Genomic DNA, 13,281 nt, shown 5'->3' with positions numbered 1-13,281 from the left:
GAGAGGATGAGCAGAGGCAGGTCCATGCCAACAGCCCTTAGATGTGTATTTTATTTTTGTTTTTTGTTTTTTAAATATATTTTATTGATTTTTTACAGAAAGGAAGGGAGAGGGATAGAGAGCTAGAAACATCGATGAGAGAGAAACATCGATCAGCTGCCTCCTGCACACCCCCCACTGGGGACGTGCCCGCAACCAAGGTACATGTCCCTGACCAGAATCGAACCTGGGACCCTTGAGTCTGCAGGCTGACGCTCTATCCACTGAGCCAAACTGGCCAGGGCTAGATGTGTATTTTTAAGCAGTTACCTTCCATAGTAAACTGAACCATCTAAACTTAGAAAGTTTTAAATTCATAAACAGGACAGCCTGTAGCCCTGACTTACCTGGCATGGGAACGTGTGTTTGGAAGGTCATACATGTGGTGGGGGCAGTATAGCAGAGAGAGTATTAGAGGAGGGCTCTGGAAGACATGATTACTTCAACTGTCAAGTGGACTTGGGTGAATCACTCTGCCTTGTCTTGCCCTCGGTTTCCACATTTATAAAATAAACCGTGTAGACTGGGGGTTTTCAACCTTGGCACAAATACTATTTGGGGCTTGTTAAGAACTGTATGTTTGTGTCCCTCCCGAAGTCCCATGTTTAAACCCTAATCTCCAATATGATGGTATTTGGAGGTGGGGCATTTTAGGTGATTAGGATTAGATGAGGTCAAAAGGATGGGGCCCTCATGATGGGATCAGCGTCCTTATAAGAAAAGGAGGAGAAAAGGAGGAGTCAAGGGATTTCCCCTCCCTCTCCCCCTCCCCCTCCCCTTCCTCTTCCCCCTTCTCCTCCCCCTCCCCCTCTCCCTCTCCCTTTCCTTGTACACAACAAAGGCAGCCATGTGAGGGCAAACCAGGAAGAGGGCCCTTACCAAGAACCCAACCATGCTGGCACCTGATTTTAAACTTCCATCCTCTAGAACTGGGAGAAATAACTGTCTGTTGCTTAAGCCACCCTGTCCGTGGTGTTCAGGTATTGCAGCCTGAACTATACAGGGCTGGATTATTCCTTGCTAGAGTGCTGTCCCGGGCCTGGTAGGATGTGGAGCAGCATTCCCTGGCTTCCACCCATCAGATGCCAGTAGCATCTCCTCCCCTCGCCCCTTGTTGCGACATTGCCAAGTGTCACCTGAGAAACAGTAGATCAAATTACTTTTTAGTTCTAAATTTAGGATGCTATTCTTGATTCTAAGAATAGTTTACAGTTAAACCCACAGGGTTCTGAGCAGAATCACTGGGACAGAAATCTCAGGTCTCTTGGGGAATTTAATACAGTAGTTAAGGAGCTCAGGTTTCGAGTCCAGAAGAACGTGGCCACTGGCTGGGTGATCTTCAGCACATTATTTCACCCTTTGGGTGCCTTAGTATCCTTGTCCAAAAAGTGAGGCTGTTCATAATACCTGCCACATAGGACTGATGTGAGGTGGAATGAAGCACTTAATACTGTGCTTGCCAATACTGAGTGACATAAATACTCAATATCCTCATCATTAATATTTTACCTCTGTTCCAGATATTTCTATATTTAACTTTTTACACATTTTTTGGTAATAGTAACTATTTTTGAAAAAAGTAAAAAGGCTTGCATCCAAACACTGATGTTCAGGCCCTGGCGGAGTAGCTCAGTTGGTTAGTGTGTCGTCCTGATATACCAAGGTTGTGGGTTCGATCCCCAGTCAGGGCACATACAAGAATGAACCAATGACTGCATAAATGAGTGGAGCAACAAATTGATGTTTCTCTCTCCTTTCTCTCTCCCTCCCTCTGTCTCTCTCTCTCCCTCCCTCTCCCTTCCTCCCTCTCTCAAATCAATAAAAATAAAAAAAACACTTTATAAAACAACAACCAAAACACTGATGTGCAAGAGACCTAACTCAAGAAGATACTTACTGCTTCTTCCCATCCAGTTCCGATAACAAACTTGTTGGCTTTTTCATCTTGTTCAAGCGTAATGTCACTGATATTGAGGAGACAACAAACATGGTTCTTTTCCTTTCTTTCATCTGAATAAGTACAGTTTAATTCAGTTTCTTCTGTGCTTGGAATTTGATTATTTTCACCATTTTCTAACTCCGTCTCATTTTTCTGACAGAGATCCATTACTGTGATTACTCTGATGGTTGCTTAAAGTTTTTAACATCTTCTTCCTGTAGTTTGAAATGCGGATTGAACTCAGTTTTAATTTTCTTTTTAAAGTATAACTCAGGTGAGACATTTTCAACACATTCAGGAATAGACTCAGAAGAAATATTACAAAACCATCCATTGCCAACTATTGACAATATAAAAGATAGGTATAAGTTTAAATTAGAGACTAATGGATTTAAAGACCAAAGTTGAGAGTGAAGAAAAGAGGAGAGGAAGATGTTTGTTAACAAGGCTCTATCCCTCATGATGGAGTACAGACTGTAGTAAGCAATGTAGTAGCCTCACTACCCTCCCTCCAAAAATGTCCAGATGACATTGTGCTAATAACAAGAGCACTGTAGTGGATGTGTGTGACTTATGCACCCAGGCCTTCTCCTCTTTCTCTTCCCGACAACTCTGGATATCAGCTTGGGGATCCTTAGGCTTCTGAGGAAACTGGTAGAACATATGGTCTAAGCTGGTCAATAAGTTCACCCTCATCCACCGTATACGACTGGTGTCTTTATTAAAAGGGGAATTTTGGACACAGACGTGCACAGAGGGAAGATAATATGAAGAGACACAGGGAGAAAATGGCCATCTACTAGCGAAGGAGAGTGGCCTGGATCACATCCTTCCTCACAGTCTTCAGAAGGAATCAGCCCTGCCAACACCTTGATTTTGGACGTCGAGCCTCTAGAACAGGCAGGCTCTGTTGTTTATGCCACCCAGTCTGTGGCCCTCTGGAGTGGCAGCCCTAGGAAACTAATACAGTAGATGATGGTGACAGTGTGATGGTGATGGAAGTGATGACGATGATGATGCTATCTATCCTTAATTGATGCTTTCCCCAAGTTGAAAATGGGACTTGGAATTTATAATCCAGTCAAAGGGTTAGAAAATTTATATCCTAATTATCAGCACAGACTTGAGTGGCAAACAGCCAGGGTTCCAATCTTATTTACTAGCTGTGTAAGGCTTAGATGAGTTACTTTTCTGGGTCCGTTTGCTCATATGAAAACGGCATGATTACAATACTTTCCCACAGACAGATGTTCCTCCTGGGCCTGCACAAGCTGCATCGATGAACTCCAATGCCTAAGCAGTGGCCACCAATGATCCAGCTGAGTGCTGATGAACAGCCAGTGCCTTCTTGAGGAAGTCCTTGCTTGTAATGAAATAGAGTCCACTGGGGACCACACACCTTGCTTTCTCTCACCCCAACATGATCCCTGCCAGAAACCCACATTTTTTTCATTTTCTGTTGAGGTAGAGACAAATAACTTCTTGTAACATATCTGTTCAATTACCGTTTCAGCTTATTTACTTAGGCTTAGAGTGGCGTTTAGATGGTAATAAAATTCCATTTACCGACGAAAGGTCAAATATCTTTGGACATCCTAATCTTTCCAGTATGACATCAGAGGAAATGAATGAGATCTGAAAGAAAAACACTTATATTACAAGTGACTAAAAACTAGAAGTGCTATTTTATTTACAAACAGCATGACTGAGGACCTGATAGGTTGTGTAAACCAGCCGGATCCTCTCATATTGTGAAATTCCACTTCAGTCACTGTGAAGGCCAAAGAAGCTCCTATAAATACATTCTGACCTTTTTCTCTTCTAAAATACAAATACATTTGTACCAGAGAACCCCTTAGACTTATCAAGTGTATAGTTCAAAAGGAAAAAAGCAGAGAATCAAAAGGAAAGCCATTTACTAAATAATAAAATAAACTTAAAACTTGAGGCTATTATAGCAAAGAAACAGGTATTGTTTAGGAGAGATTAAGTAGTGCTAGAATGCTTGAATCAATAAGAAGAATGTTTATTTCCGCTTCAAGTATCTCCACTGACAAGGCGTTCACTACTTAGAGAGTCTTCTCAAGTGGCAAAGTAATTTACTGGTTCTCAAACTTGGCTGCGCCTTGGAATCAGCTGGGGAGCTTTATATAAAATAAAATGCCCAGACCCCACCACAGAGATTCTGATTATAATTGGACTGGGCACAACTTGGCCATCAGGATTTTTTTTAATGTGAATTATTTTTAAATATATTTTAATTGATTTCAGAGAGGAAGGGAGAGATAGAAACATCAATGATGAGAGAGAATCATTGATCAGATGCCCTCTACATACCCTCTACCAGGGATGGAGCCAGCAACCCCAGGCATGTGCCCTGATCAGGAACTGAACCGTGACTTCCTGATTCCTAGATCAAAGCTCAACCACTGAGCCACATCCGGCCAAGCAGAATTTCTTAAATCACCTGAGATGATTCTAAAATCCAGCAAAATTGGAGAACTACTGCTCTGTTCAAAAGCTCTTTCTTATATTGAACCAGCACTGCTTTTCCTGGTTTGCTGCCTGGTCCTAGCTTTGCCCTCCAGAGCAAGGCTCTGTGATAGGAAGCCTTCCCATCCTTGGGTGGGGTTAAGAAAGTATATATTAGTGTCGGCCTTCAGACTGAAAGGTCCTGGGTTCAATTCCAGTCAAGGGCACATGCCCAAGTTGTGGGCTTGATCCCCAGTAGGGAGCATGCAGGAGGCAGCTGATCAATGATTCTCTCTCATCGCTGATGTTTCTATCTCTCTCTCCCTCTCCCTTCCTTTCTGAAATCAACAAAAATATATATATTTTTTAAAAAGAAAGTCTATGATGCCTGGCCAGTGTTGCTCAATGGTTGAGCATTAACCCATGAACCAAGAGGTCCCTGGTTTAATTCCCAGTCAGGGCACATGCCCAGGTTGCAGGCTCAATCCCAAGTAGGGGGCGTGCAGGAGGCAGCTGACCATGTTTCTCTCTCATCCATGTTTCCATCTCTCTATCCCTCTCCCTTCCTCTCTCTCTAAAAAATCAATTAAAACATATCTTTAAAAATCGAAAGTCTATGATGCTTCTGAAGATGCTCAACGAGTTTTTTTCAGAGAAGGGCCTGCATCTGAGCTCAAAGCAGTCTGTTACTACAAAAGGTTAAGGAATAATTGATACAGAGATTGTCCACTGCCCCAGCCTCCCAACAGTCCTATGAAAAAGTTCATGCATTCTCCTCTCTTTCAGGTTAACCATCTCCGGTGCCTTCAACTATTTCTCATATGCCATGAGCATATGTGAAATCTGAGAGGAAGACTATATCGCTATCTCTATATATCAGTGGTTCTCAACCTGTGAGTCGCGAACAATGAAATTACATCCTGCATATCAGATATTTACATTACGATTCATAACAGTAGCAAAATTACAGTTATGAAGTAGCAACGAAAATAATTTTATGGTTGGGGGTCACCACAACATGAGGAACTGTATTAAAGGGTCTCGGCATTAGGAAGGCTGAGAACCACTGATCTAGAGAGAGGAACAGCAGAGGCCAAGGATGCAATATTGGATAAGCCAGTATATTGGAGTCAGTAGAATTGGACCCAGTGAGGCCACCAGAAAAGGTTCCAGTCACATCATACTACAAAGTGTCAAAAGAAAGCCAGGTAACAATAACAACTTAATAATAAAACTTACTATAATATAGCTATTACTATGTGCAAATCTTTGCTATAAGCACTTTATATATTTGTGATAATGAGTACATTTGTATAAGCACTTTACTCATTTAATGGGGGATCATGAGAACTATATTGCCTCCTTATGACTAAAAACTAAGAATCATCTCTGTTAGTAAACATAGTATTCTTAGTGAAATGGTCAGATTCCTACATACCGGATCGCTTCTCCAGAACCCTGGTATCTTCAAGCAAGCTGGATCAAGATGCTCCACAACTAAAACAATATTGGTGGTCTTTTCCTAATCAGAAAAAAATCAGTTAGTGGAAAGGATAGTCTTAATTTTAAGTTTTCTGTCTATAAGTGTGCCTTCAAGTTTCACTGCCCATTCTTGTCTTCTAGCACTTGTAAGTGATGACAAATAGAAATGTACTTCTTACAATTAATTATATGCAGTTTTACTTTTATGTTGGAAGACAGAAATCTGCACTGATATAATACTCATATTTTTATAGTAAAATTATGCCTACTTTACATATTTGAAGTAAATCAAAAGTTCATACTATTCCACTTGTTGACTTCCAGTGGGCTTAACAATCTGATTCTGTTTGAGAATCACTGGTATAAAGCAAATATCAAAGTCCAGTTATTAATTTTTTTCCAAGAAAATCACATTAAGAAAACACAAAGATCATATTGTAAAATGCTACCATGGGAAAATGCATTTGCAGATGCAACTAAAAATTGGATTTGGAGTACAAAGCAGGAAGGCACACAGATGTAGGCCAGAAGGTATTAAATTCCATGACATACACTATTGAAGTGACTCAAACCAAACTGTACAAAGAAGAAAATGTTGACTGAGGTCCAAGCTCCCAAAGTACATGCTTAGATAAACATGAATAAACATGAAGAAAAACTGATCAAGGAACTTAAGATATTAGGAAATGAAATAAAGATGAATGAGAATCTAAGAAACAGAGATGGAAATTCACTATGATCTAGAAAATATCTTTTCTAGTAGCTTTTTTTTAAAAAAAATCCTCACCCAAGTTTATGATTTTATTGATTTGAGAGAGAAAGAGGGAGAGAGAAATATAGATGTGAGAGAAACATCAATTGATGGACTCCCATATGCACCTGACTGAGGATCGAAACACCAACCTAGATATGTGCCCTGATAGGGAATCAAACCAGCAACCTTTTGTTGTATAGGATGATGCTCCAACCAACTTAGCTACCCCACCAGGGCTCTAGTAGCATTTAAAGACAGAAATGGAAAGCAAATGATCAGCAAAAAAACTGTAACATAGTGTATTTTATTTTATCAATTAAAGATAAGCCATTTTGATTTGCTTCACAATAATCGTGCAAGGGGTGTGGGAGGTGTGGGGCATGTGCTGGTTGTGGTTAGAAAGAATATGATAAAATATATTATGTTTATTTGGTCATAAGCTCTGTTTGTTATAGATGGGTATGAGGACATATAAGTTAACTTCATTCTCTCTACTTACTTTTTTTAACTTTAAACAATTTTTTATTGATTAATTTTAGAGAGAGGGAGAGAGAAAGAGAGAGAGAAAAAGACTGATTTTTGTTATTCCACTTATTTATGCATTCATTGGTTGCCCTTACCAGGGGATCGAAACCACAACCTTGGCATATCAGGACAATGTTCTAATCAACTGAGCTATCCGGCCAGGGCTACTTCTTTCTACTCTTATATGTGTGAACCTTCCCATAATAATATAAAAAAAATTAAGCCCAGCTGGTGTACTCAGTGGTTGAGTGTCGACCTATGAACCAGGAGGTCAGGGCAGGGTTGTGAGTTCCATTCCCAGTGGGGGGCATGCAGGAGGCAGCCCATCTGATCCGTGATCCCCTCTCATCATTGATGTTTCTATTTCTCTCCCCCTCTGGCTTCCTCTCTGAAATTAATTATATATATTAAGTTAAAATGGAGTACAAGGGATTGAAATCAATGTAAACTGAGAACAATGACCATATCTACTATTTACAAGTAAGAAGAGAAAAAACTATGTGAAGTAGAGGGCACCTGACCAAGAACATAAAGAAATTTCCAAAGGCTAGTAGCTGAAGAGAAACTAAGGATAGCAGAAGACACACAAAGAGTGAGAAGGATGTGATATTAGTTTAGAAAGGGAATTCGTATTCTCTGTATTTCTTTTATGGAGAAGGTGATAATGTGCCCAATTCATCTTAATAAAAGTGAAGTTAAAAGTTGATATTTAAAGTATCCATAATACTCTGAATTTGGGGATTTTGTTTTGTTTTTACTTTGTCCCAGATAAGGCTCCTCTGCCAGGTTCTTTCATTTTTTAAATATATTTTTATTGATTTCCGAGAGGAAGGGAGAGGGATAGAGAGATAGAAACATCAATGATGAGAGAGAATCATTGATTTGCTGCCTCCTTCATACCCCACACTGGGGATGGAGCCCACAATCCAGGCATGTTTCCTTGTCTGGAATCGAACCTGGGACCTTCCAGTCCACAGGCTGATGCTTTATCCACTAAGCCAAACTGCCTAGGGCCCTGCCAGGTTCTTTTTGGAAAAGGTTGCCCTGGCTGCCTTACCAGGGTACAGGTCAGTTTGGCATGGTCACTGTCTGTTAGCTAGAGCTACCTAGTATTAGTCTAGATGGGCAAGGTTATGCTGTTAATAACAAGCAATCCTAATTTCCCCCCTCAGTGATAAAAAACAATAAAACTTTATTTCTAACACATGTGACATGTCCATTGTCTGATGCTGTAGACTCTGCTCCACATTATCCTCACTCTGGAATTGAACTAATGGAGACACCATAATGGAAAGCCATAGCCAACTATGACAGCAAACATGGGGAATCACACACTGACTCTTAGATACTTCTGCCTGGAAGTAACATGATTTCAGTTCCCATGTCATTAGCTGGAACAAGTCAGAGGGTACTGCCTAACTTCTAGGAAAAGTGGGGATTATACTTCCTCCTAAATCTCCAGAAGGAAAAGGAAGCCAGATTTTGGTGACCAGTAATAATGTCTTGGTACTACACTGTTAGGTGTTTTCTGATATGACATATAAAACAGATGGTCCTTATGTACAAAGAATGTCACCACCTAAAATGTATACATTTATGGTCCTTGAAAAGAGTCCAGGACCCCTGGGAATTGGAAGTCCTAGATCTTGGGAAGACAAGACTATATGCCTATAACATGATAATCCTTTTCTTAAGACTTTTTTCAATTTTTTGGATTTTAAAATGTATATGAAAATATATAGGCCTAAGAATAGACAATCCTTAAAAAGGTGGCTGAATATTAAGATATGAATCTAATACAGGATTTATTATTGATATAGACAAGCTGGCTTTAAATTTTAAAGGAAATGCAAAGGAACTATAATAGTTATAACAATTATGAAAACAAAATATAAAGTGGAAGAATCACACTACCCAATTAAAAAAATCAACATAAAGCAATAGGAATCAGTATGATATTGGTGAATGGAAAGACACATAGATCAATGGGTCAGACTAGGGAGTCCAGAAATATACCCACACAAACATGGCCAATTGATTTTTGACAAAATGCCAAAATAGTGAAATGCATACAGGATAGTCTTTCCAACTATAGTGTGGCAACCTCTGGCCATCCATAAAAAAAGAAAAGAAATTAACTCAAAATGGATCATAGGCCTAAATAAAAATCATAAAACTATGTAACTAAAAAACAAACAAACACACAGCCTCAGTGCCACAAATATAGCTTTTATGGTTGGCCCTCATAATTTTGTTTGTTAACATGAATGATTTTCCTACATTAAAAAGTGCAAAGTTTCAAAAAACAAACAAAGAAACAAACAAATACAATCTTCTTGACCTGGGGTTAGGCACTGTTCTTAGATATGCTTAAATAATTTTAATAACTGAGAGCTCATTATTTTATAAGCTACTTTTCCCATTCCAGTGGCAACTTTAAAATTGCAATGTTCTCCAAAATAAACGGATGAACAAAATAGATCCAGAGACATAGAAGCATGGAAAAAACTGATGAATTTCCGAGGGAAGGAGTGGAGGAATGGGGGGTGGGGGGGTTGGGAGTAATTACCCGGGAAACTTATATGTATACTAGAGGCCCGATGCACAAAATGCGTGCAAGGGCCTTGGCCCTGGCCCCTGCCCACTGCTGCAGGAGTCGGGGGCCTCTGCTGCCTCTGCTGTGCCCCCCCCCACCCCCGTCTGCTGTGGCTTTGTCCAAAAGGAAGGACATCTGGAAGGATGTCTGGTCTAATTAGCATATTACGCTTTTATTATTATAGATATGCATAGCCCATGGACCCAGACAACGAAGTGGTGAAGGCCTGGGAGGGGCAGGGTTGGGGTGGCGGGGGTCAATAGGAAAAAACAAACAAACAAACAAACGAAGGGGATATCTGTAATACTTACAAAAATAAAGATAATTTTTTTTTAAATTGGAATGTTCTCAAATCAAGACATCTGCAAGCCTGAAGATTTTGCTTCTCAGTTCCTGGCATTCCTCCCAAAAGCAACACATGACAATGCTGAAAATATCTGAAGATAGTTCTCATTTCTTCAGACAAGAATCTCAAATTCCTCATCTTAAGAATGCACAGTCACTTACCAATGTCTTTAAAATGTAATATCTGGAAATTAGGACAGTACTTTAAATTCGGTTTTCCTAGAAGTATCTGTTTTGAAACCTGGATCCCTTTGATCTACACCTATTAATTCAACAAAGATTGCTATATGTTTTAAATGCTATATCCCAATCTTTTTTTTTTTGAAAGAGAGAGGGAGAGATAGAGATTTGTTGTTCCAATTATTTATGCATTCATTGGATTGCATAAATTGATTTCAGAGAGGAGGGAGAAGGAGAGAGAGAGAGAAATATCAATGATGAAAGAGAATCATTGTTTGGCTGCCTCCAATGGGGTATGGAGCCTGCAACCCAGGCATGTGCCCTGATGAGGAATCGAACGGTGACCTCTTGTTCACAGGTTGACTCTCAACTACTGAGCCACGCCAGGACAGGCCATTGGTTGATTCTTGTATGTGCCGTGACCTGGGATGGAACCCGAAACCTTGGCATATCAGCACAATGCTCTAACCAACTGGGCTACCCAGCCAGGGCCTATATCTCAATCCTGAATAACACTGAGTTTAAGGTCAACTACAACTTCTAGATTTTCTAATATGAATTGTTAATAATCCCTGTCTTCTTGACTTCATGCCCATGCTGTTGATTTCCTTTAAATATTTTTTCCTTTTTTCTTCTAATTTGCTAGATGTAGACATCCAAATTGATCAGATTCTTCTAAAAAATTTTTTTCTTGGTTTTTGGATCATCACCCCAACCTGCTTAGATCATTCTGAATCATTTCTTCCAACTCCTACTTTATAACTTCATTAATTCAATAGACATACCTTCTGTAACTTCATCTAAATCACTGATATAAATGTTGAGGAGAGGATAAAGGACAATGTCCTATGGATATCTGTGGTATTGGGTATTTACTAATTATCCAACCTCATACACAATTATCTGGCCTACATTTCTACATGCTACAGGATTCCTGATCCATCTATTTAGGCAACACCACTGAAAACAAAAAGGAATCTTACCAAGAGTTAAGGAAATTTACACTTACATTGATGTCCATTAATTTTTTTTTACATTTATTATCTACATTAGGTATGAAGAATATGTTCCAAATTATCAGTTCCAAACAAGTAGTGGCTACCTAGGGTGTTGTGTTGAGAAGGATCATAAAACTTGGCCACTATGGGAAAGAGTTCTGTGATTAATGAAGTCTGTCAGGGAACAAATAGGGATGGTGGTTGCACATTTGCCACATATTTGCCATTGCCTGTCTACATAGTCAGGCAATCAATTAACAGTGGGGGTAATGTTGATGGGTCAGAAGTGAAAGGCCCATGGTTTTTCAGTCAAAAGCAGGCTGTAATCCCTCAAAACTCCTTACCACTTCCCTGGCTCTACACCATGTCTCCACACCTACCCCCATCTTCCTAGAAGTTTCAGGTTTAAAGGAATCTTGAGTCCATGTCAGAATTTCAGCCAGGGAAAGATGGGTTTCTGGAAGCTTCACTTGGATTTCTAAATGGATGTTCCTGTGGACCTTATCATTATGTGTTGAAGAAATCAATAAATAGAAACAGCCATGGTGGAAGTTGTTTCTTTTTCTTCCTTCCTTTCTTTTCTTTCTTTCTTTCTTTTTTAATCCTCACCTGAGGATATTTTTCCATTGATTTTTTTTTTGAGAGAGAGAGGGAGTGGAAAGGAGAGAGAAACAAAGAGAGAAATATTAATTGGTTGCCTCCCACACGAGCCCCAACCAGGGCCAGGGATCTGGGGATTGAGCCTGCAATCAAGGTACATACCCTTGACTGGAATCAAAGATGGGACCTTTCAGTCTACAGCTGATGTTCTAACCACTGAGAAAAACCAGCCAGGGCTAGTTAAGTTTCTTAATACAGAGCTAAGCTTTACCCATGTGAAGTGGTCTTGAAGATTGGCCTGGGCATGCTGATCACTGTAATACAGTTTCTAAAGGAAACTGTCACTGGGACTTGAATCTGATTTATAATTTTGAAACACAATTCTGTAAGGAATTGAAATTTTGCCTCAAAGTTAAGCATATGCACCACCCAATTTGAGTAAATTGTTCACACTTTTAAGAGTATAAATCTTACCTCCCCGTGTTAATTATGTGTGCCTTATGCTTATTATGTGCCCACAGAGCACAGCAGCTTTGATTGTTCATAGGAGTGCAGTTCCTACAACGATCTGTCCTCGGATCAGACCATTTTTATTCCAACCACAGTCTACAACTCTTCCACTTTTTCCATTCACATTCATTCACTCACTCAGTGCCTATGAGATGCCTAGGACTGGGGATAGAGCGTGAAGCAATGCCCAGCTCTCATACAGCTTACAGTCCACCTGAAAAACAAGTCATCAAACACAGACCCAACCTGTCTCTCCTAAAGGAAAGGCTCTGCCCTTTCCCTTAATAGTCCCTCCCTTCCCTCAGGCACCTCCACTTCTTCCTTGATCCTTCCTTCTTCCTCATCTACCTCCACCCCTTCCAACAGCAGTTCCTACCCAGCCACAAAAGATGCCTTCTCTTCTTTCAAGAGCTAACCACTCCAGCAAAACTTCCCCATTTGCCTCACCAAGCCCCACCCCTTCCTCGACTGGCTCCTCCCTCATAGGGACCCGCCCTTTCAACGACCCCTCCCACTGCCCCACCCACACCGTGCAGCTGCTCCCCAGGCCCCGCCCTTAACTCCAGTACTGGTACCTCTCTCTGCTGCATCCCCGTCTCAGAGGGCAGCTTCTTCTCTTGCTGGGCAGGGCTCTTGCTCTGCTGCGCGTGAAGTGGGGCCTTGCTCTGGGGGCGGGGAAGCGGCCGCCGCCACTCACACCCTCACATGTGGGGCCTGTGCGGTGGAAAGCCCCCGGCAGCTTAGTCTTCGCCGGCGGCGGGCGACAGTTGCCCCGGGTTACGACGCACTGGAGGGACGGGTGGTGGGAGGGACCGCGGGGGCTCATAGCGGAAGTGACGCA

The 13,281-nt window shown here is 40.8% G+C and overlaps 1 protein-coding gene across 3 annotated transcripts in view; it reads right to left on the bottom strand.

Annotated features, from left to right (window-relative positions):
* LOC102238644 (chromosome unknown open reading frame, human C16orf46) overlaps positions 1-13,275 on the bottom strand; it is a 14,796-nt gene extending 1,521 nt beyond the window's left edge. The window contains exons 1-4 of one of the 3 annotated variants that reach the window (XM_005862587.1): positions 13,016-13,275; positions 5,889-5,972; positions 3,545-3,613; positions 1,937-2,193 (exon numbers count right to left, since the gene is read on the bottom strand). In XM_005862587.1, coding sequence (XP_005862649.1) covers positions 1,937-2,146 — 210 coding nt within the window. In that variant the 5' untranslated portion in view covers positions 2,147-2,193; positions 3,545-3,613; positions 5,889-5,972; positions 13,016-13,275. Of the gene's footprint in view, positions 1-1,936; positions 2,194-3,483; positions 3,614-5,888; positions 5,973-13,015 lie in introns of those variants that run through there. The other 2 variants (XM_014536732.1, XM_005862588.1) reach the window with 2 other exon arrangements.
* Between the last annotated feature and the right edge of the window lie 6 nt (positions 13,276-13,281).

Source organism: Myotis brandtii, unplaced genomic scaffold (genome assembly GCF_000412655.1).
Source record: "Myotis brandtii unplaced genomic scaffold, ASM41265v1 scaffold165, whole genome shotgun sequence".
Taxonomy (NCBI): domain Eukaryota; kingdom Metazoa; phylum Chordata; class Mammalia; order Chiroptera; family Vespertilionidae; genus Myotis; species Myotis brandtii.
The sequence above is the reverse complement of the archived record's forward strand: the minus strand, read 5'-3'. Positions and strand labels throughout refer to the sequence as shown.